This window comes from Gobio gobio (genome assembly GCF_949357685.1).
Source record: "Gobio gobio genome assembly, chromosome: 1".
In the NCBI taxonomy this organism is placed as follows: Eukaryota; Metazoa; Chordata; class Actinopteri; order Cypriniformes; family Gobionidae; genus Gobio; species Gobio gobio.
Genome location: NC_137097.1, coordinates 62,550,561 through 62,571,563, shown reverse-complemented (window position 1 = coordinate 62,571,563; position 21,003 = coordinate 62,550,561). Strand labels below are relative to the sequence as shown.

Here is a 21,003-nt window from a genome sequence, read left to right as displayed (position 1 = left end):
TTAACCGTTACTTGTGGGTATTGACAAGCTACCGTTTCACACTGCACATTCCTAAACCCCGGGTTAAAGTCCTTATTTGCATATTTGGGATGTCCGTGTTACTGACTGCACAAACGCAGCACGTGACCTGTTTACATAAAGGATCTGGCAGTGCGCGTCCTCATATTGCACATTGCTGACTGTAATATCAAGTTTTTTTCCTGAGTGAACTTTTCAAACTATAAAGGTAAGAATGAAATGGTCTCCTTCAATCCAATTATTGCGTTTTCCATCTCCGTTTGACATTTTTCCTATCATATGCAGTCCAAAGCACGTGAATATAAGGCATGCAATTGGTTGTCGGGTGCATTCTAACACCTCATCGTTTCAACACCTTGAAACGCTTCTTTACCCAGGGTTAAAAGCAGTGTTTAGAACGATGATAACCTGGGGTTAAGCGCAGTGTGAAAACAAGCCCATTAGAATAAATGTTGGAAATATTACACCAAACAGCATGGAATTTCTCTCGTTTCTTCATTGGTTCCTTATCTAAAATCTAACTCACCCTGGATCCATTGTTCCATATCAGACAATGTTGTTCTTGTGTTGTGACAGGCGGATATGTTGTGCTGGGGGTGTTCAGAAGCCAAAACAATTCTCAGAATGTCTAGAATGTGCCTCTTTCACAGGGGTTTTGTGGCTTGGTTTGGGGACGCCACAGGCACTTCGGAGAGACTGCACACAGTGCTGTGGCCTGAACAGGGCCCCTTGGTCTACTCCCACTCTGACCGAGCTCGCTCGATTCCAGGCGTACACACACACACACACACACACACATACCGCCGACTCTGTTGACTGGAGGTGCCCCCACTGCGAGTATAGAGTATATAACAGTATATAACGAAACCCAGGTGAATTCTTATTCTGCGAGCGTCAACACTAAGCTAAGGTCAGCTACGAGATTCATTCAGTAATGCTTATTTAAAATAGTCGACACTGGACTGAGTCTCTCTACAATTCACCACAAACATTTATGTGGTTTGGAAGTGTGTATTCCTGTGCAAACTGCAAACAAAAGATGCTTGAATTTCGTACATAATTTCAATTTCCTTTTCTTGATGTTAAAATGCTTCTTCTATCTCAGTAAACTATAAGATTTCCCAAAATGTATAAGACTGGCCACTTTCAAACCATTGCGCTGTTTGCTTAGGTTTCCTAACCAGCCTGACAACAGAAACATTGATTTAACAAATGGCATGAGTTTGGGGAGGGGCTATCTGGTTTTCGACCAATGGCATTTGGAGATTGTTTGGGAAACCGGTTTGATAACAATCATTGTTTATGCAATGCAGTTTCCACTTTAACAAGATATTTCAGTGAAACCGAAGTTGCTAAATGTTCAATATGCCACAAAATGTGTTAAGAAATTACCATACTGTCTGTGGTGGTTTCTGCTCTGAATATGGGCAACTAAACAATGATTCTGCCAAAAAAAAGCCTTTTTGTGTGGTTTGTGCTCCGGGGGCGAGGCTCGCACCAAGCAAAGAAAAATATGTTTTGGCATCTGTTACATAAACCATATTTATTTTATTAGTGTAGTCATCTATACCCGTTTTGTTGATGCAAACCGAAACAAGCTTCATCGTTTGTCATTTGGAAAGCTGTGATGGTCTTAGATGTTGTGAGTCAATGAAGAGCCAAGCAGGATTATATTCATGTTAGTTTATTGAACAAGTCTTTGACTCAGTACGGGACAGAGGATGACTGACACTTTAGTATCTAAATAAATCTCTGAGAAAATAATACTGTACTCTAAAATGGCATGTCTGTTTTTTTTTCTTTTTTTCCAGTAAATCTCTGAAGTACAATATATACACATCTTTAATATGATACATACTGGCTTTAGCACACTATCAACAGCCATAACATTGCGATTGGATGCTGTTTAATCGTTTATGATTGAGGGCTAACTGATTTGAATCCCCTTCATGACTTTAAATACATTCTTTCCCTTGCATTCACAAGTGGACTTAAATGACATGTCTCCACTCTTCCATTCACATACAGTGCTTTCTCTCCAAAATATACTAATTTTGCATCCACTGACTCAAGAAAAAAAACAAAAAAACAACAAGAGTAAAGACATTTTCGATAAAAGCATACCATTTACTAGCTTAAACTGTACTATTTCTCATCCTGCCAGTATTATTTTCTGGAAATGTCTAAGATTTTCTCCCAGTTTGAGAACATTTCCTTATATATGCATACAATTAAATTATGCATGCAATTAATCTAAATAAAAGCTATTTATTTTGAATATACACATCAGAAAGGACAAGCTATCCCAATGTGATTCATCGTTTAGAAGCGCTGAAGTCAGATCAATACATCTGGAAATCATTAACTGTATGTTCCAGAACAAATCCGAGCAGGTTTCTTCTTGAGCGTAAATCTGTTAAATGAAATCAAATTGTTTGCATTGATAAAGCTTGTCTCAAACATGTGAATTAACCACTTCCTCGTGGCGCATGGATGATGATTACAGTAGTAACAGACTAATGATTGAAAAGGTATTTATTAAAGAAGATTAAATTAAACTAGTTGACCTTAAAACTGTGATCCATTGTCTAGTAGATAATTTCTATAGCTTCGTCTGAATAAGCTATACACAGTTGACTGGATTTAATATGGCTGAGCAGCTGTGCAGTTATGATGCACATCACCTTAGCAGCAAGCACTCGAGAACACACAACCACAACCACACACACACACACACACGCACATCTTTCCTGCTCCCTGATATCAGTCTCACTGAGTTATTTCTGGGTGCTGTAAAAGTTGGTTAGACCGTTCTAATGTAATGCCCGTTGGTGTGTGAAATTGAGGTAATTATATTGCGTTTACTAGCGTCTACCAGAGAGCTTTTATAGAAAGTGTGACCAGAAAACTCAATCTAGACTGAAGAGCTTATGATGTTGTGCATCAAAACACAGAGAGTCTGGGGCAACATGTGGCCTTGAGCTAAAAGGGAATGGTCTAAAAGCATCACATTAGAAGGCTATGCCACATATCCTGTAACAGATTACACACACGTTCAACATTTTCCCCCTCCACCGAAAGGACCATCAGATGGGTTGAGATTTCCCCAGGCCCAAAAGAACCCAGAGAATAGACATAGCTTACACAAAAACAGCACTTAGTGGTTTCTTCTCGGTCGCCCACTCACCACAGAGATGGACGAATAAAGTTAAGTGTTACAGAGGCTCCGCAGTTTCACAGAGACGCATGCCACTCCTTGTGGTGAGCAAAATACTTCCTTTCTGCACACAATATATATCCAGGTTCATGTGCTGGCTCTGCTTCTGTGGATCTGGAGTAAGTGCTAGTGAGGGAGAAGCAGGTCCGATTGGACACAAGCCCTCATGTGACCACCTGCTGTACTGTCGAGTGTTCGTGAGGACACGATTGGTCCCTGCAGTGCAGCCTCTTTAAGAGTCGCTGGAGTTTATACGAAAAGTTCTTGTTCATTTGCCTGTACATGAGGGGAATGGCAAAGCTACTGCAGAAGGCGAGCAGCTCGGATAAACATCTCAGGAAGAAGTATGTGGTGAGGTGCCGCCTGTTGGGATGGCTCCCGGGAGCTCCAGCCACGGTGTGCACCAGTAAGGTCATGTAGTATGGAGTCCACAGAAGAAACTGCACGCACACAGAGGCCAACAGCAACCTGTGGATGGAAGGATCGAGCCTCCCAGAGTCCTGGTCCAAAGGCGTGGACTCCTTCCTGATGCGGAGGATCAGCACGAACGCGTAAAGCACGGCCACCGCCGGCACCACGTACCCAATGAACATCATGATGGCGTCAGCCGCCTCTTTGTTCTGCATCTTGGAGCACTCGATGATCTTAGTGGAGACGTGATTGCACACATAGAAGAGCAGCGACGAGAAGCTAGTGAGTACGGCGCCGCCCCAGATGAAGCCGCAGACGTGCTTGGTGTTGTAGACACTGGACATGTAGGTGCGCGGGAGAGCCCGCTCAATATAATAGTCCAGACTGAGCAAGGTAGTGGAGTACATGATGACCAGAGAGGAGATGTTGAAGAGAATGAGGAGGGTGATGTAGATCTCGTTGTTGTATTCCCACATGGGCCAGCGTGTAAAACTGGGGCCCAGCAACTCTACTGGAGCCACCAAGTTGAGCACCAGACCAGCAATGGCTATGTTCACAAAGTAGACATCAGGCATGGTCATGGTGACCTTGTTGGAAAGGTTGACCACCACCAGCAGGGCATTGTAGCAAAGCCCCACCGGAAAGCAGACTATGAGGTACACTAGAGAGAAGACGGACAGAATGAGTCCGAAGTCCTGGCAGAGCCGGAGGTCCACGCTGTCGTCCGTCTCATTGTAAACCATGCAGCTCCACATTGCTAGACTTCCAAAGGTGTCTGCTCCGTCTTTCTAAATCAGCTGCAAGAAAAAACATGAGGAGTACGTTAACGCATTTTGTTTGTTTTGAAAAAAAATTCAAAATGCATTTATTACCCGAAAAGATCCGGGTGGTGTCCAATCATGCTATTTGAGGGCCACTTTCTAGCAGAGTTCAGCTCCAATACACCAGCCTGGGAGTTTCCAGTGATCCTGAAAACTTTGATTAGCTAGTTCAGGAGTGTTTAATTCAGGATAAAGCTAAACTCTGCTGGAAGTTGGAACTTCAAGAGCAGGAATGAATCCAAGATGATGGATGGGTGACAAACAATGCTCTCACCATGATCAAACGCACTGGCCATTTCTTTAGGATTACAAATTTATGGAAGTGGGAAATAATTACATCTTTAAACTTTTAATTACAAATAATTACAACAAAATTACACCTGCAATGCTACATTTAAGAATTGTTCATACTTTCTAAGTGTTTCCTGATCAATGGCTAGCAAAAACCTCCTTGCTGTTGTTTTATACCATCACAGAAAGAAAACCAATCATACATAAATGGAACAGACAAGACACGAGCATTAGATTTGGAGAAACCCCATTATTTCCACTTCCCTGCATCTTACAGCCTGAATAAAACTCAGCACTAGGGCTGTCACTTTTTATTCGATATTCGAATATGCATTCGAACATGAAGTGAAAATTAATTATGCATAGTGGCACTTCAAATCGATTAAGTTGATAACCTGCTGTTTCAAACATTAAGTTAACAATTTGTTTTTTCAGACAGGCTATGACCGGAGTCCTGTTTATGACTGTCAGACTGTTCATAAATTTGTGATTGAATCTCCGTTACGGTGTTGTAGTTATTTTTTTGTTTGTTTTTTTCGGTTGGGGCGGCGCTCGCCTCGTAGAAATTCGAATATATTCTAATACATTGCTTGATATTTGATATCCGTTCGAATTAGATTTTTCTCAAAAATGACAGCCCTACTCCGCACAATATGTTGCACTAGAGAGCAAAATCCTAAACACAAGGATTTAATCCCAGTCACCACGTGCCATTGAGGTTCATGTTGTACGAAAAAGAGGAAGGGCAGCCTTATGACATCCATGAACATTTATTTCCATAACAATTAGGGGTGCACCGATCCGATATTAGGATCGGATATCGGCCGCGATACTGACAAAATAGCTGGATCGGGGATCGGAAAAATTAACAGATCCACAAGCCGATCCAGGTGTTTTTTTCCGTCGCAGCAGAACCTACGTCATTCGTCAGCTTCACGTGTGTCGCATGCTAGAAGGGAGCGAGCCAGAGAGTCGGCTGTGTGGAGGAGATATTTCACGCTTGCCACGCCAACTAGTTCGTCGCTGTTTCGAGGGTATTACTGCAAAGTCAGGGTCTTTCCTGCATTGACATTTTTTTGACGGCCAAAGCCTAATTTGATGAGTTATTGTGATTTACGAGTGATGTAGAACAGATGCTGCGCTTGTGACTCAGTGACAGAGAGACCGATCTGAGAGCTCCTCCCCCGCGCGCGCTCTCTGGGTCTTCAAAATAATCAGTGTTCGCTCTCATATTTCACATATTAATCCAAATCAAAAGCTCGGAAGACCGAAACCATGTTGCACGTGACACATTCGGACAATTTTGTCCTTGAATTATCACTGGGTGTGAATTGCGCTCAAAAAACATTGACTCTTCTCTGACCAGCTGACATAAAGCATACTTTCAATAAGCGGGAGACAAATTATATCCAGTTATGAAGTGTTTTCTGTGTGTTGACATCTTTCGCGATGTTCTAACAGACGGGATTCGCACACAACGCGTCTGCTAATGTCCGATTCGTGACCTAATGACTCCTTTGAACCGAATCATTTTAACGACTGGCCAGAACAACTGATCTGTCCAACACTGAACTCATGAACTCAGTTTATTAATTTACTCAGAACGCAACTGAAATGAGAACACAAGTGTGCTTACCCATTTTAGCAAGAGTGGGTAGTAAGAATTATTTTTAATTATCAACAGTATTTCATCTTATTTCTGTTGACAATGTGTAGTAAAATAAATAGGCCTAGCCTACAATCATTTAATCTGGAGTGAGGTGAAACCAGAACAAAGTTGTTATTAGCTAGCTGAAAATTTTTATTAAATTGCATATGGTAGAAAATTAGACTATTTGTTAATTTGTAATGCTACTTTTTAATATTGATATGATTATATACCAAAACAATTATCTGTAGTGTAAAAAATGTTTGGTAACTGTCAGATTACTATTGTATGTTTGACCAATACACCGTTTTTTGTTTCCACTGCTACATTTTATTTATTTAAAGAAGTTAGATTACATTCTATTTTAGATTTGAATGCACAATTGTTTTTTAAATAAATAAGAATTCAACACCTTACATACATCTGTTATTTTGTCTTAGTTATGTTTAGTTAGTAAAGTCTGGTGCCTTTAGTCTCTTCAAGGAAGGTATAAGGTGGAAGATATACAGTTTATTATTAATTCAACAATATATCGGATCGGTATCGGGTATCGACAGATACACAAAGCCCAGGCATCGGTATCGGTATCGGGACTGAAAAAGTCGGATCGGTGCACCCCTAATAACAATAGGGTCCCACCTCTCCAGCTCAGCACCTTGGCTCGTTGGGCGGTGACAATGAACGTGCTGTGACCAAAGCATGGCATAATTCAGCTCTGAGGCTGTGAGGCGTGCTGATTTATGGCATGAGATGTGACATGTCAAGGGAGCAGTGGATGCACAGTGTGAGGTTTGAGTTCAGGGTGAGGTCACAGCGCGGGCACATGCAGAGCTGCGCTGCAGTCCACTCATTAAAACACAACGCTCTCCATGAACACAATGTGAACAACACTTTTGTATGATTACACACAGGGTACATTATTGCTTTATTTCATTTAATTGGCTTCCTTGTCTTTTTTTATTTAAACAATTGGTAAAGAGAGGAAAGTTGAGGAAGACGGAGAGCAAACAAGCCACATTTGAACTGACATTTTGAACGTTGGCTCTTTATATATGATGAACATGTGTGCTAGCCACAACTATTTGTCCCTACTATGTTTATTTGGGATAAATCGCAATCATTGTGCACTTCCCATTCACACATATACAATCTAAATGAATTTTTAGTATATGTATGTATGTATGTATGTATGTATATACTAAAATATATAATGTCTTAAGAACACATTTTGAAGATCAAACTTTCTGACACAAGGCTTCTGGCTTTCGCGTGCATGTCAGCATGTATTAGGTAGTAGAACTGGACTCTTCCCAGACAATGCTGAGCACATCTGAGCAGATATGATGACTGTTGAGTGAGTGTTCCTATGTCTGCTTACGTAACAGTCACAGATCGGCTGTTTGGCCTGGAGACAGGGGGCCACAGGTTTCTCCACTGTGGCTCTCGCTAGAGGGTGGAGAAAGTAATTTACCCTTTTCACCATGTAGTCTTACACCTTTAGAGAACCAGCATGTTTTTGCATCAACAGCTCTGTATGTGCAGCACTTTATGTTGTGGTCTAACCAGTATATAACTACCAGTAAATATCTTCATGGCAGCACTTAAAGGTGCTGTATGTAAGTTTCTGACTGTATTAAAGCATTAAAATAGCATCATATTTTTGCAGATATTTAGGAAACATGCTGAGTTCACATACACATTTCTCTGAAAAGCAATGCTACAACCAGTTTATTTTACTTTAAAATGTGTGTTCCGTGTTGGAATGTCTGTTTTTGTTTTGGTCTGTGCGATAGCGCATGTTGCCAATTTACCCAATAGTATTTCAACACCAGGGTTGCCAGTGGGCGAAAAAAAACACAGCGTATTTCTGCCAGCAAACAAACTGGGTCAGAGATTTAGGGTTGGGTATCGTTTGGGTTTTTTTCGATTCCGGTGCCAAACCGATACTTTTAAAACGGTTCCGGTGCCTAAACGGTGCCTGAACCGATACTTTTTTTTTTTTAAAAGGCCACCAAACGAGGTGGATGACATTAAATGGCTTTTTATTTATTTATTTATTATTTAAATTGAACCATTTATTAAAAGTTTAATGTATAGGCCTACTTAAATGTATGAATATAAATAAATACAAAACACTATTTACTTATTTACAAATTATAATTGACATATTTACAAATTCACAGTAAAACCTAAGCCACCCAACTACAACAAGCCTAATATAACTCTAAACAGTTACAGTAATAACAGCAGTCGTCTGTATTCTTGCTCTGCTACATAACCAGCTTCGAGCTTCAGCTTTCTATGAAATATGATCATATTCTCTGGCTAAATATTTTTGAACGCATCGCCTTAATGTTTCCATGGCGACGCGTCATGTTTCTCACATGACACACAGCAGCCGCAATAGCACTGACAGCTCAGCTGTATCGGGTTTATTTAGTTTTTTCTTTTTATTCAAAATATTCACAAACTTCTTAACTGTGTCACAAACTATCTGATGTTCAAATGTGTGAGTGAATGTGTGTTAGTTGATCTATAAAGCGCAATGGGCGGCGCCATGTTAGTTTGCGCCTCAGAATCGGATCTGCCGGATTTACAACACTTGAGAGCATTCTCGTCTCACGAAATACATGAAAGTAAGTGACCAGTGAACTGGAAGAAGAATAGAGTAAACTATATAGTTACTATATAATGTGCATTTATCTGATGTGAATAAAACACGTAACGTTAGTCAAATTATAACCGTCTGAAAGGATTGTCATTGCCGCTTTCATAGACATCAGTGTGTGTTTTTTGCTAGTAGCCTACTTATGAACATTTAAATGTCTGAAACCTGAAATAAACATGATGTGGTTGAAAACACTGAATAGTTGTCATGAGTTGTGATGTGACCAGCGCTGAGCGTCTGTCTCTGGCTCAGCCAAAGCGCGAAAGCACGTTTGAATTTTGGCACCGAAATGAGGAACCGAAATCTGCGTTCTGATTCGGTCCGGTACATACCGGTTATATAAGTACCGGTGCCATATTGGAACCGGATTTCGGTACCCAACCCTACAGAGATTGCAGATTCTACCCGACTAGAGATGTTCCGATACCCTTTTTCCCTTCCCTTCCCGATTCCGATACCTGGGCCAATACCAAGTACTGATCCGATATCTGGGTGTGTATCTGTATAAACAGCTGTATATACTACTAGCCCTGTATGACTTGCTAGAATTATTTTATGGTGTGCTTCAGACTTATCCCTTAATAAAACATGAACGAATACATACAGTGAACTACTGTATTTATTACAGTACTTTCATTATCTGACATGCATTATTTATTTTTCTTAAGCGAAAAAGAACTTCAAATGCAGCCACAAATCTAACACCGCAAACTAAAAAAGATATTTTAGTTTTAGAAATTAACTGTATAAAAAAAACAAATAAATAAAAAAAAATTTAAATATTAAAAAAACTAAATAAATCTAGGAATATAAAAAAAATTATATATTAATCAGAAAATAATCTCTTTACAACAAAACAAGTGAAAAATATGCAACTATCCAGGCATAATTATTATTATTATTAGTAGAGACGTATTATTATTACATAGAGACGTAGCTAAATCTACTGTAGGCTACAACAGTGTTTCGCAACCACGATCCTGGAGGCACACCAACACTGCACATTTTGCATGTCTCCTTTATGCGACACGCCCATTTCAGGTCTTGGAGTCTCTGATAATAAGATGATCATTTGAATCAGGTGTGTTTGATTAAGGAGACATGCAAAATCTGCAGTGTTGGTGTGCCTCCAGGATCGTGGTTGGGAAACACTGGGCTACAACAGTAACCTAATATATTCTGTCAATTTCTTCACATTAAACTAAACTTTTATTTTGACGGGTTGTCGTGAAGAACTTTGAGTGTCTGTGTTCATGATATGTAGGGCTGCAACTAACGATTGTTTTGATAGTCGATTAGTTGGTCGATAATTCTTCCGATTAATCAACTTTCCCATTCTGACATTCAGTTTGGAGTTCAGGAGATTGTCTTGACCAGGACCACACCCCTAAATGCATTGAAGCAACTGCCATGTGATTGGTTGATTAGATAATTGCATTAATGAGAAATTGAACAGGTGTTCCTAATAACCCTTTAGGTGAGTGTATAATATATTCATAGACACTATATTCGGCTACAGTCTGGAGCCCTGCGCTTAGATTAACACGGAAGCGACTGAACGCAGCTGCGGCTACTGAATATACTCGGGAGTCGGTACTACCAATACTACAGAAATGCTGGTATCAAAATATTTTTTAAATTTCAGTACCGACTTGGTACCGAAGTACTGGTACTTATGACATCCCTTGTCGCCGTTTTACTGGCTGGTTGGTCCAGTCTGAAATACTGCTAACACATTTTTTCTTCTTCACTGCTCTAAACAGTGGTTGCTTGTGGCAACACAGCACAACTTCCTATGATTGCAATGCATTCTGAGCAGCGAACAAGAACCGTGCAGCAGTTAGGCAAAGCTAGCGGTCATAATAACTAGGTCTTGTTTAAGAAAATGGTATCGGATCGGTACATGGGTTCAAGTACTCGCCGATACGGATGCCAGAATTTGTTGTGGTATCGGTGATATTTCCGATACTAGTATCGGAACAACTCTATACCCGACCAAAAAGCCTCGGCAGCCATCTAAAAATGTCTGTGAACAGAAGCACATTAAAACGTGGATAAATCAATTAATCAACTTACAGTGTGTAAGTCTCTTCCCCTTCTATTGTCAATTGCGCTCATTCCTGTTGCGTGTCCTCAAACAGGCAACCTGCGTGAGCGTCGAGTCTGAGGAGGCGGAGCAAACAATATTTTGAATTTGGACTGCAGTTCCCAATTCAACCACTAGCTGTTGTTCTTACATACAGCACCTTTAAAGGGGTAAAAGTTAAAAAATTCATTATTTACTTGCGCTCATGTTATTCCAAACCTGTATGAGTTTCTTTCTTCTGTTGAACACAATAGAAGATATTTTATAGAATGTAGGTAATTGGTAGCCATTGACATCCATAGTAGGGGAAAAATACTCAAAGTCAATGGCTACTGTCAACCTTTCTGGTTACCAACATTCTTCAAAATATCTTATTTTGTGTTCAATAGAAAGAAACTCATACAGGTTTGGAACAACATGAGGCAGAAAAAAATTATGTTTTGGGTGAACTATCCCTTTAAAAGGGTTAAACTCTTGTCTAGAGGTAAAACTAAAGGCTAAATTGTTTTCTTCACTGGCAAGCAACACTGGTTGGCAACAGAAGAAAAGAACTACCGTGGGAAAACAATACGTGATGACATGGTTTCTAAAGGGCAGGTGTAAAAGTCTGATTCCATAATGGTTCCAAGGCCATGCCGGCTTTTCCACATGAATTACTTTCAAAGAAACAAAATATCTTGCAAAAGGACTTTGCTGCTAGCAAACACAATAGAGCAGCCAAGCCACTACCTGTTTCCCTATCTCTCACTTTAAAACAGTCACCATCCTGTTCCCTTCTTCATCGTCCTGTGACCATGGCAACCAATAGTGCAAATAAGGGGAGTACTGCTGAGTTTCAGTAGCAAACTCTTAAAAGCATCCGTATTAACACATCCACTGAACTGGTTCCATCTGAGAAATATTTTCTAAATCTACTCATTGCTGTCTGACCAATTTAACTTGTTCTTAAGACAGTCCTGTATAATTGACCTATCGGTAAGCCCCTCCCCTCGAACGCAGATGAGCCAATAGCAGTTGAGTATCAGTTGCGCTCGGACCGGAAATCGGACATCTTTAGGTGTCAGCGCCATAGAGAAACATTGGACAATCCGAAGCTCTCATCGGTTTGATGGTGTTTATGCAACAAAAATGCTAAAATGTCGTGCCTGAGGTACTGTAACACCGATTCCAGCTATCCTGAGAGGATTTTCTGTTTGTCATACTCTCATTAAGTTACGATTAAAGTCCCTGCTAACATACAAACCGAAATAACTAACTGTTCTCACGTCATGTAACACTGTAGGTCAAAAACACGAAGGTCTACATTTCAGTGCCTCTCCATATTAAACTGGTTACATGTAAATTAATTTAATTTTAGATATGTTTAAAGTCTACATTATCTGTCCTACTAAGGAGGACTCCTATTTTGATGGGTATTATAGTGAAAGGGAGAGCTCGCACGCAGTTTATTGGAGTTGTTTTGCAGATACAAAGTTTACCAGTTACTAACTGCACCCTCGAAAAGGCATACGGTCTGTGTATGTGTTTGTTTACTGTTAGTTGTAAGAGTGTTTCTGTGTAATTTGATGTGTATGTTAATGGTAATGCAATGGAGAGAGATAGTTTGTGAATGAGACGTTAATGCGCCCTTCTTATGCTTTGTTTGTTCAGCTCTTACGATGATTTTTTGAGTGAAAAACTATTTAATAAACTTCATAAACCATCAGTAAAGTTTGGCCATCATTCGGACGGGATATACACTACATTCTGTGTCCAAAAACATCTTGGGATAAGGTTTTCACACTGACAGCTTTCATTGTAAGATATAGCAACTCTGTTTGTTTGTCTGAGTTAGCAACAGTAACTAAGGGGGGCGGGGCTTACCGATAGGTCAATTAGGGCCCACAACAGTCTTCAGTGTCACATGACCCTTCAGAAATAATTGTAATAGGCTGATTTGTTGCTCAAGAAACATTTCTTATTATTATTATCAATGTTGACAACAGTTGAGCTACTTAATATATGTTGGTCCCACTTTATATTAGGTGTCTTTAACTACTTTGTACTAACATTTAAATTAATTATTTATTTAAAGGGATAGTTCACCCAAAAATGAAAATTCTGTCATCATTTACTCACCCTCAAGTTGTTCCAAACCTGTATGAGTTTCTTTGTTCTGCTGAACACAAAATAAGATATTTAGAAGAATGTAACAAAGCAGATACGAGCAACCATTGACTACCATAGTATTTTTCCCCTACTATAGTAGTCAATGGTTGCTCTCTCTGCTTTGTTACAAACATTCTTCTAAATATCTTGTTTTGTGTTCAGCAGAACAAAGAAACTCATACAGGTTTGGAACAACTTGAGAGTGAGTAAATGATGACAGAATTTAAATTTTGGGGTGAACTATCCCTTTTATACAATGCACTTATTATGTGCACAATACTTTGCACTTATATTATTATAATTACCTGCATGTAATTACAGCTATAATTACACTGTTGACCCTTCCCTTCCCTTTTAACCCACCCTTAAACCGACCCAAACCTGTCCCTAACCTTACCCGTATTATCCCACCTCAATAACAGTGCATTGTACTTATTTTTGGATGTAATTACACAGTAGTTAAAGACACCTAATTTAAAGTGTGACATTCTTTGATGAAGAAAGTTCAAAAGAACAACATTTATGGTGAGAGATGCTGAAAAACACAGAAGTAATGCAAAAACCAGAAAGAAAAATAATCTTTGTAGACTCTTTAAATAAGAAAAAAATATGTAATAATTTTTTTTTTTAATGTAATCAACCTTGATAATTCTAGCATTGCTGCTAAATAGATTTTTTTTTTTAATTTTGGAAAAATAATAATAATAACGAGAAAAAAAAAAAAGTTGACTTTCTGTATCACTATCGTTACCGTCCAAAAGTTTGGGGTCGGTAAGATTTAAAAAAAAGTTTTGTTAAAAGTATTGCTCACCAAGGCTACATTGAATCAAAAGTACAATGAAAACAATATTATTGTCAAATATTATTACAATTTAAAATAACTGTTTTCTATTTTAAAATGTAATTTATTCCTGTGATGTCAAAGCTGAATTTTCAGCATTATTCCTCCAGTCTTCAGAGTCACATGATCAAGCGGCAACCTCCCGCAGTTTCTCTAAGCCAATACGGGAATTACTTAAACTGCAGTTAATCGACTGGCCGTTAGAGACAGGCTCCAAAAGAGAGCAGAATCTCATTGAGATTCTCCATGTTAAAATGCCCAACTTTACAGCAGAATAAAACATGTTTACAGCCTGGGACAAATTGTGGTTTTGGTCTATATATCTAATTTTGCCCCTCATGACAACTGTGAGGGGGGTGAATTTTTTTATAACTCATCCGTTTACATTATATAAAGCCTTAAAGTTCTGCATGATTACGGGCGTGGCCACTTTGAGTGACAGGTGGATTGCCGTTTGTCTTCTGTCTGTTAGTCATCGCGTCACCTCAGCTCCACCCATGTCCTGCATTTTTGCCCATTTTCAGTTATCCGGGAGTGACGTGCGATGACGCGCTGCCAAGATGGCAATGGCCAGCTCGACCCAACTTTACGCTTCAAAACTGCTCTTCAGAAACCTATGGGTAACGTCACGGACACTATGTCCATATTTTTTTTACAGTCTATGCACATGATCAAGAAACATTTATGATTATTATCACTGTTGAAAAGACTTGTGCTGCTCCATGTGTTTGTGGAAACAGGGATACATTTGTTCACTTTTTTAAATGGATAAATAGTTTGATGAACAGAAAGTTCCCAGCAAATCTTTAGTAACATTACATTAACCATCCTGCCCATCCTTACTGTACATCCCTGCTTTTCAAACTTGCAACCAGCATCTTGTCTTCCTCAAGAGACCATGACAAAACACAGTCTAGGCTGGTAGACTGAAGCATTCCTGAGCGGGTGCAAAAGGTAGCTAACATCACTGCTTACTATAAAAGCGTGTCATTTAGAGAAGAGCTCTTCTAAAGCCTGCAGATCATGGCTCACATACATGAGCAAGCACGCCTGCAACGGTTAAGTGTCCGCCGCACTGTGTACCTCTCAATGACCCCTGTTATTAACTGTACCTCCCTCAAACAAACAAGAAATCTAGGCTGACCACGCATCTGGATGAAGAGTGTCGTGGGAGTAAAACTAAATGCACTTGACACTTTCAGAGTAGCCAACCCTCCGCCCGGCCGATGAAAAGAGGGCTGCTCCACACACCCCTCGTATCCCAACTGGAATGTACAGCAAATTCTCAGAATCGGCTGAGGGATGTCACATGATTGCATTTTCTGAGCTTTGTGTGTGCATGCGTGCTGCAAGGGTTTAGGTAACGAATAGTAAATGAAGATGAGGACTGATCGCTCTGCAGTCAAATCCTGTCGTGCTACAATGCATTTTTCACTTCGGTGTTTCAGCTGCAAGGATGTAGGAAATAGAAAGCAGACTTAGAGGTAGAAGAGGTATTTTCAGTCAAAAATACAAGGTTCTGCATTTATTGAAATAGAGATGACGCATGCAAAAGTGACAAAAAATGTCTACAAAATTTAAAGATGGTACTGCATGTTAAAATATCTCAGTGATTACAATGGAAGTCTTCTCAAGTGAGACATTTTTCTGAAATGTATTTGTGTTCCGCAGAAGCACTTCATACAGGTTTCTTGTTTTGTGCAATTTTTACAGCAAAAAGTACTGTTAAGGTACAGTAAAAACCTGTTAATTAACTGTAAGTTACCATACCATATCCATAACCACGTGTAAATGTAATTTTTAATTATGTAATTTTAAAGTAAAATACTGCAAAAAAAAAAAATTGTTTTAAGTAAAAAATATGAATTACCATATAATTCTGTATAAAAAAAGATGGAAGACGTGTCTACACTTCCACTATATAAAAAAAAACTATAAATATCCCAGAAATACGTAATTTGGAACCCGAATCTGCACAGTAGTAATCCTGAGGTGGATCCTAAATTCCAGTCCACACTCCCGCTCCCGCAGACTCAATCGCAAACACAGCTGGTATTACACCCCATTTTTATAGCATCTAATAACTAACTAAAACCAAACGAACACTTGAACATATGTGATCAGAACTACTTAAAATGACAGAAAAAGTAATTTGGAAAAAAATTAATTGGAATGTAATTGGATTTTTTTTTGCCAGATTACATGGAGAGGGTGGGGTTTATGACCTATACTGCAACCAGCCACCAGGGGAGTGATCTAAATGTTTTGGCTTCACTTTTCAGGACATGTGCAGCACACTTGGGCTGCATCCGAAATCGCATACTTTCCTACTATATAGTAGATGAAAAACAGCATGACAAAAGAAGTATGTCCGAATTCACAGTACTCAAAAAGGGAAAAAGTACCTGGATGACCAACTACTTCCGGCGACATTCTGAAATGTGCATACAATGAACTCTTTACTATCCCATTTTTTCATCCCCTTGCAACAGGCAGAAACTAGCCTGACGTCGTCATACTCAATTCTAGTCAGAATTTGAGTCTGATACTGCTCCGTTGGGCTGTGATTATGGGGCGTGTTTCAACCGAACCAGGAAAGACCTCAATTGGATAGACCTACAACCAATCAGAGCAACGGAGCGACGCATAACGTTAGTTATCAAATGTCAACAGAACTCAACTGCACTGTGTTGCCATGTCCGCGGGTTGAAGCGACCCCAATTATGTGATATACAGACCCAGGAATGCGAATTTTAGCAGGCAGCCCTGCAAAAATAACACATATATTACCCCCCAAATGCCTTTTTTTCCCGGAAAATTCCCTGGTGGAATTTTTTTTTTCTAATGAAAAAGTGAATTTCTTTGTGATTTTAAAACACTTGAAGGAAACAGTTCTCTTTCAGCAGTTATTGTCTATGGGGCAGATTTCTGTTTGTTGTACATCAGATACAGATAAATTGACTGCACTTGATGTGACTGACGGGGCGGAGTCACGTGAAAACCGAAATAATCGACATGGGAAAAATACGTCGGTTAGAGGTTCTGAATGTCGGTTTCGGTTATTTTTCGATTAATCGTACAGCCCTACGTGTGAGCTCATGGTTCTGGTTTGAAAGTGCGGGTGTTGCAGAGGATCTTTTGCGTTTTGCATCGACAAGTAATTTCATTCACCACTGACTCGACCCATTTCAATCTCTCATCTTCCAAGAGCGCCATTCATCCTTTCCTCACCTACAAGCAGCAGGGCAACTGATGAACAGGACTTTTGTCTAAGGCCTGCAATACTTTCCTGAAGCTGCGAAACACCAACAAACAACGTCTCAATTAAACCTCCTGCACATATCTGCGTTAGTCATCCTGACACCACCTCTGCTGTGTTGACCCCTGGGACGACATGTTCTCTCAGCGCTTCTTTGTAAAGTCATCAGCAGGAGAGATCACTCTGGCTGTTTTGTGTACCGCATGCATGGTTTAATCGCTAGGCAGTCTTGAACAGAGAAAAACAAATTCACTGCAGGCGCGTTCCTGGTTATACAAAGCGTTTCACGTATGATTTGCATTGCACAATTTGTTTATGCATCACTTTAGGAATATTATATTTTGGGTGTGTGTACTGTGTACGTCATGTCTTAGCATTGTGGGTTGTTAGTGTCACTTTTTTATATAAAAATATCTCCACATATATTACATCCGACTGATAAATATGTGGAATGAAATATATGGACTGAAGAGAATATGAGAGATCAAAGTTGACAAGTGTGTGAGAAAATTGGATAACAGGTTATGTAATCCTCTCATGTCCAGCTGGACAGTCCAGACTATGTTGGAGAGTAAAGCGCTCGCCGATGTCTTTAGGCAAAGAGGCATGCTTCTCTCAGCTGCCTCATTTGACGTCTGCGATTTTCAACAGAACTCATAGGCACATTGCCATCCTCGTACAAGTCCTACATGGACCTGATCCAACGATAACGTAGCCTCTTTGGGGTTTTTGGTTGCTTAGGCAATAAAGAGAAGTCAATGTCACTTCCCAGCATCACAATTTCTACACATGTACATTGCAAAATAAACCAATGTGTCATTTGAGACTAAATTTCACGCAAATAAAAACAACACGGTCATGCTTTTCCTTTTTTTTCTCTCTCCTTTACACAATAGTAATGGGATTCGTGTTTGAAAACAATATGTGCTACTCTTTCTTGACCAAAACTAAACATAATGGCGCGTAAAATAAAAGACATTTCGATTATATTTATTTAATATTACACTACAAAAACAATAGGTTTCTTCTCAAAGGTCACTGGTCATTAATAAGTCAATAAGAATAAGCAACTTTCAGCTTACACAAGTTTAAAATCAATTAACCACTTTTCATTTGTTAGTGCATTACTTAGCTGACACCCCTGGTTTGGTTTTACTTTTTAATATTAATTAAAAATAAAAGTTAAAATTGAGAAGCTAGATCCTTACACGCTCTGTTGATGCTTACAGGATGTTCAAAGCATCACAAATATATATATATATATATATATATATATATATATATATATATATATATATATATATATATATATATATATATATATATATATATATATATATATATATATATACACTTTTTCCTGAGCATAATCTCAAAAACAACCCGTAAAACGCCATTATGTAAACATACAGCGGGGAACAAAATAATTACACTGAATAAAAAGATGCGTATGTTTGACTGAACATTGAATATCATTGGTTTGTTTTTCATCCGGGCATTACAACGTTTGAGTTTAACCTGTCTGATGTTGCAGATTTACTTGACTTAACTGTCACATATATGCCACTCTTTGAGCGGTAAACTGTTATAAAGTGTCTCACATGGTTAAGATTGATTTAGAGAGCTCTCCCATCACTCCTGGCGAAATACACCGGCTTAAATGCTACTTTAAAAACAACTTTTAACTCAATATAGGGAGGTATTGGCTAACCTAACGTAGACTAACCATGTTCCGTACACAACGATGTTCCGTACAGATTAACTTTTACCGCTGATCGCTGGGTAAATACTTCCTGGTCATACATAAACTATATATCTGTGTCATCGTCATTTCTCCCTCTTTCACATCCGATCAAGACAGAGCCCCTACCGCCGTTTGTTCCAGTGAGATTTCAGTAAATCTGCATGGTGCGCCCACTGCGCTTGAAATTGGACGGTGGGGAAGCTGCACGTCAGACTGCAGCTTGTGTGGGGAGATGACTAGAGCAGCAAAAATGTACATTTTGATTTAATTCATGCTTCTCAGAGTATTACAGTCTTTATTAAATGAATATTATGTTATCACAAATTGTTAAATATATGACCTTTTGTTGAATAAATGCTTTTAAATGGGATTTTTTAAACGTTAAATTGCAGGCGATGGCCGCTTGGCGCCACTCAGGCTGAGACAGGCAGAGTTTTGAAGTTTACACATTGGTTAATCATTAAAAAAAAGTAATCAATGCAAATTGTTTGCCCTTCTTTGTCTTCAGAAATATATGGTAATATTATTCCCCAATGTTTCACATGGTTCATGCTTAACTCACATGCCATAATTAATATCACGACACAATCATGCGTAGCTCGCATGGTTCTCTTATTGAACCTGCAATTAACTTACATTTTAAACAAATAAAAAGGTATTCACCTTTATTATTCATTTAAATTATGTTTTCTTTAGTTAAAATAAACACACAGCTCACAATTTATCAGATAAATGTCACTTTTCGCAGTTGAAATCAAGTTATTCGCTCTGTACGGAACATCATTGTAACCTGTACGGAACACCGTTAACGCTCATCATCTTCCGTACACCAGCGGAGGAGGTGCTTTTCCCCACTTTTCTCAAATATTATTGGTCCAAAAGACATCAATCAAAGTGTGGACTGTCCAATGGGTATTCACCTAGGGAATGATCACACAAACATGCTTGTCTGGCTCTCAACAACGGAGGAGTGGGCGTAGGCGTGCGGTGAATGGCGAAAAGTGTACGGAACATGGTTAGTCTACGTTACTCACCAGAGGACCAGTTCTTGGCATTGAAACAGCTCTACGGAGGCATCGGGTTCTGCTGTATTTCCATTGACATTTCTCCTCGGATACTTTGACAAAAGCTCCCAAATCGGTAGCTAGACTTCCAGGACTTGGTGTACAATGAAAGTAAGTAGAAATGCGATCGATCAAGTCGCCAATATGTGGCGTAAACACAGTTGCATATGGTATATTCGCCTCTGGTCCGTCAAAGCTTGTTCTGGAAAGGGGAGGACGCTGATGATCTTACTACGAATCGAGTGGTGCTGAACTCTACAGTGTGTACACACATCACGTGACCCTCCCCCACAGTCCTCTTCAAGAGGCTCGAATGCTAAATTATGAAATCTACTACGGTAAACCTTAGTTGTTAATATTCATAATACAAACTGCCGCCATTGGACAGTGACAAAACAAAGGCCCCGGTAGCTAATTAATATTCATTAGACAGGCGTTTCGCAATTGGAAGGTGACCGAACAACGCCTGCGTAGGTTCATTCATATGCATGAACCTAGCCTTTGCCATTGGATGGTTACCAGGCAACGTGTGCGCCACCTTCTTCATATTCATAAGCTAAGCCCTGACCATAGTAGCGTTTGTAATTTCGCTTGGTTCCCAAGTCATTGGACGAGTGTGGTGGAGGGAGGGGTGACAAACGGCAACTTTCAACAGCACACTCACTCACTATCGTGTTCAAAAACTGCCACAGAAGAGGCTTTGATTCTGCAGGTCAGAGGATTAGACCATTTTATACCGGTAGTCTGGATGAGGAAACTAAGCTACTTGCATTTGATGTTGTTTTTA

At 39.5% G+C, this 21,003-nt stretch overlaps 1 protein-coding gene and 1 long non-coding RNA gene across 3 annotated transcripts; one reads left to right on the top strand and one right to left on the bottom strand.

The window, feature by feature from the left end:
• Positions 1-1,693: 1,693 nt before the first annotated feature.
• gpr146 (G protein-coupled receptor 146) lies at positions 1,694-20,495 on the bottom strand. Of its 2 annotated transcripts, XM_079827794.1 has the most exons (3): positions 20,187-20,482; positions 11,151-11,237; positions 1,694-4,443 (listed from the first exon to the last, which is right to left on the bottom strand). In XM_079827794.1, exon 3 carries the CDS (start codon positions 4,399-4,401, stop codon positions 3,400-3,402), a length of 1,002 nt encoding a protein of 333 aa, XP_079683920.1. In that variant the 5' UTR covers positions 4,402-4,443; positions 11,151-11,237; positions 20,187-20,482; the 3' UTR covers positions 1,694-3,399. The 2 variants fall into 2 exon arrangements, with proteins under 2 accessions (XP_079683920.1, XP_079683919.1); XM_079827793.1 differs by lacking the exon at positions 11,151-11,237 and having other exon boundaries at positions 20,187-20,495.
• On the top strand, positions 5,296-9,682 carry LOC307128814. Its single transcript, XR_013816808.1, has 3 exons — positions 5,296-5,549; positions 7,038-8,306; positions 9,473-9,682. It is a non-coding gene; the product is annotated as an uncharacterized lncRNA (long non-coding RNA).
• Positions 20,496-21,003: the final 508 nt, after the last annotated feature.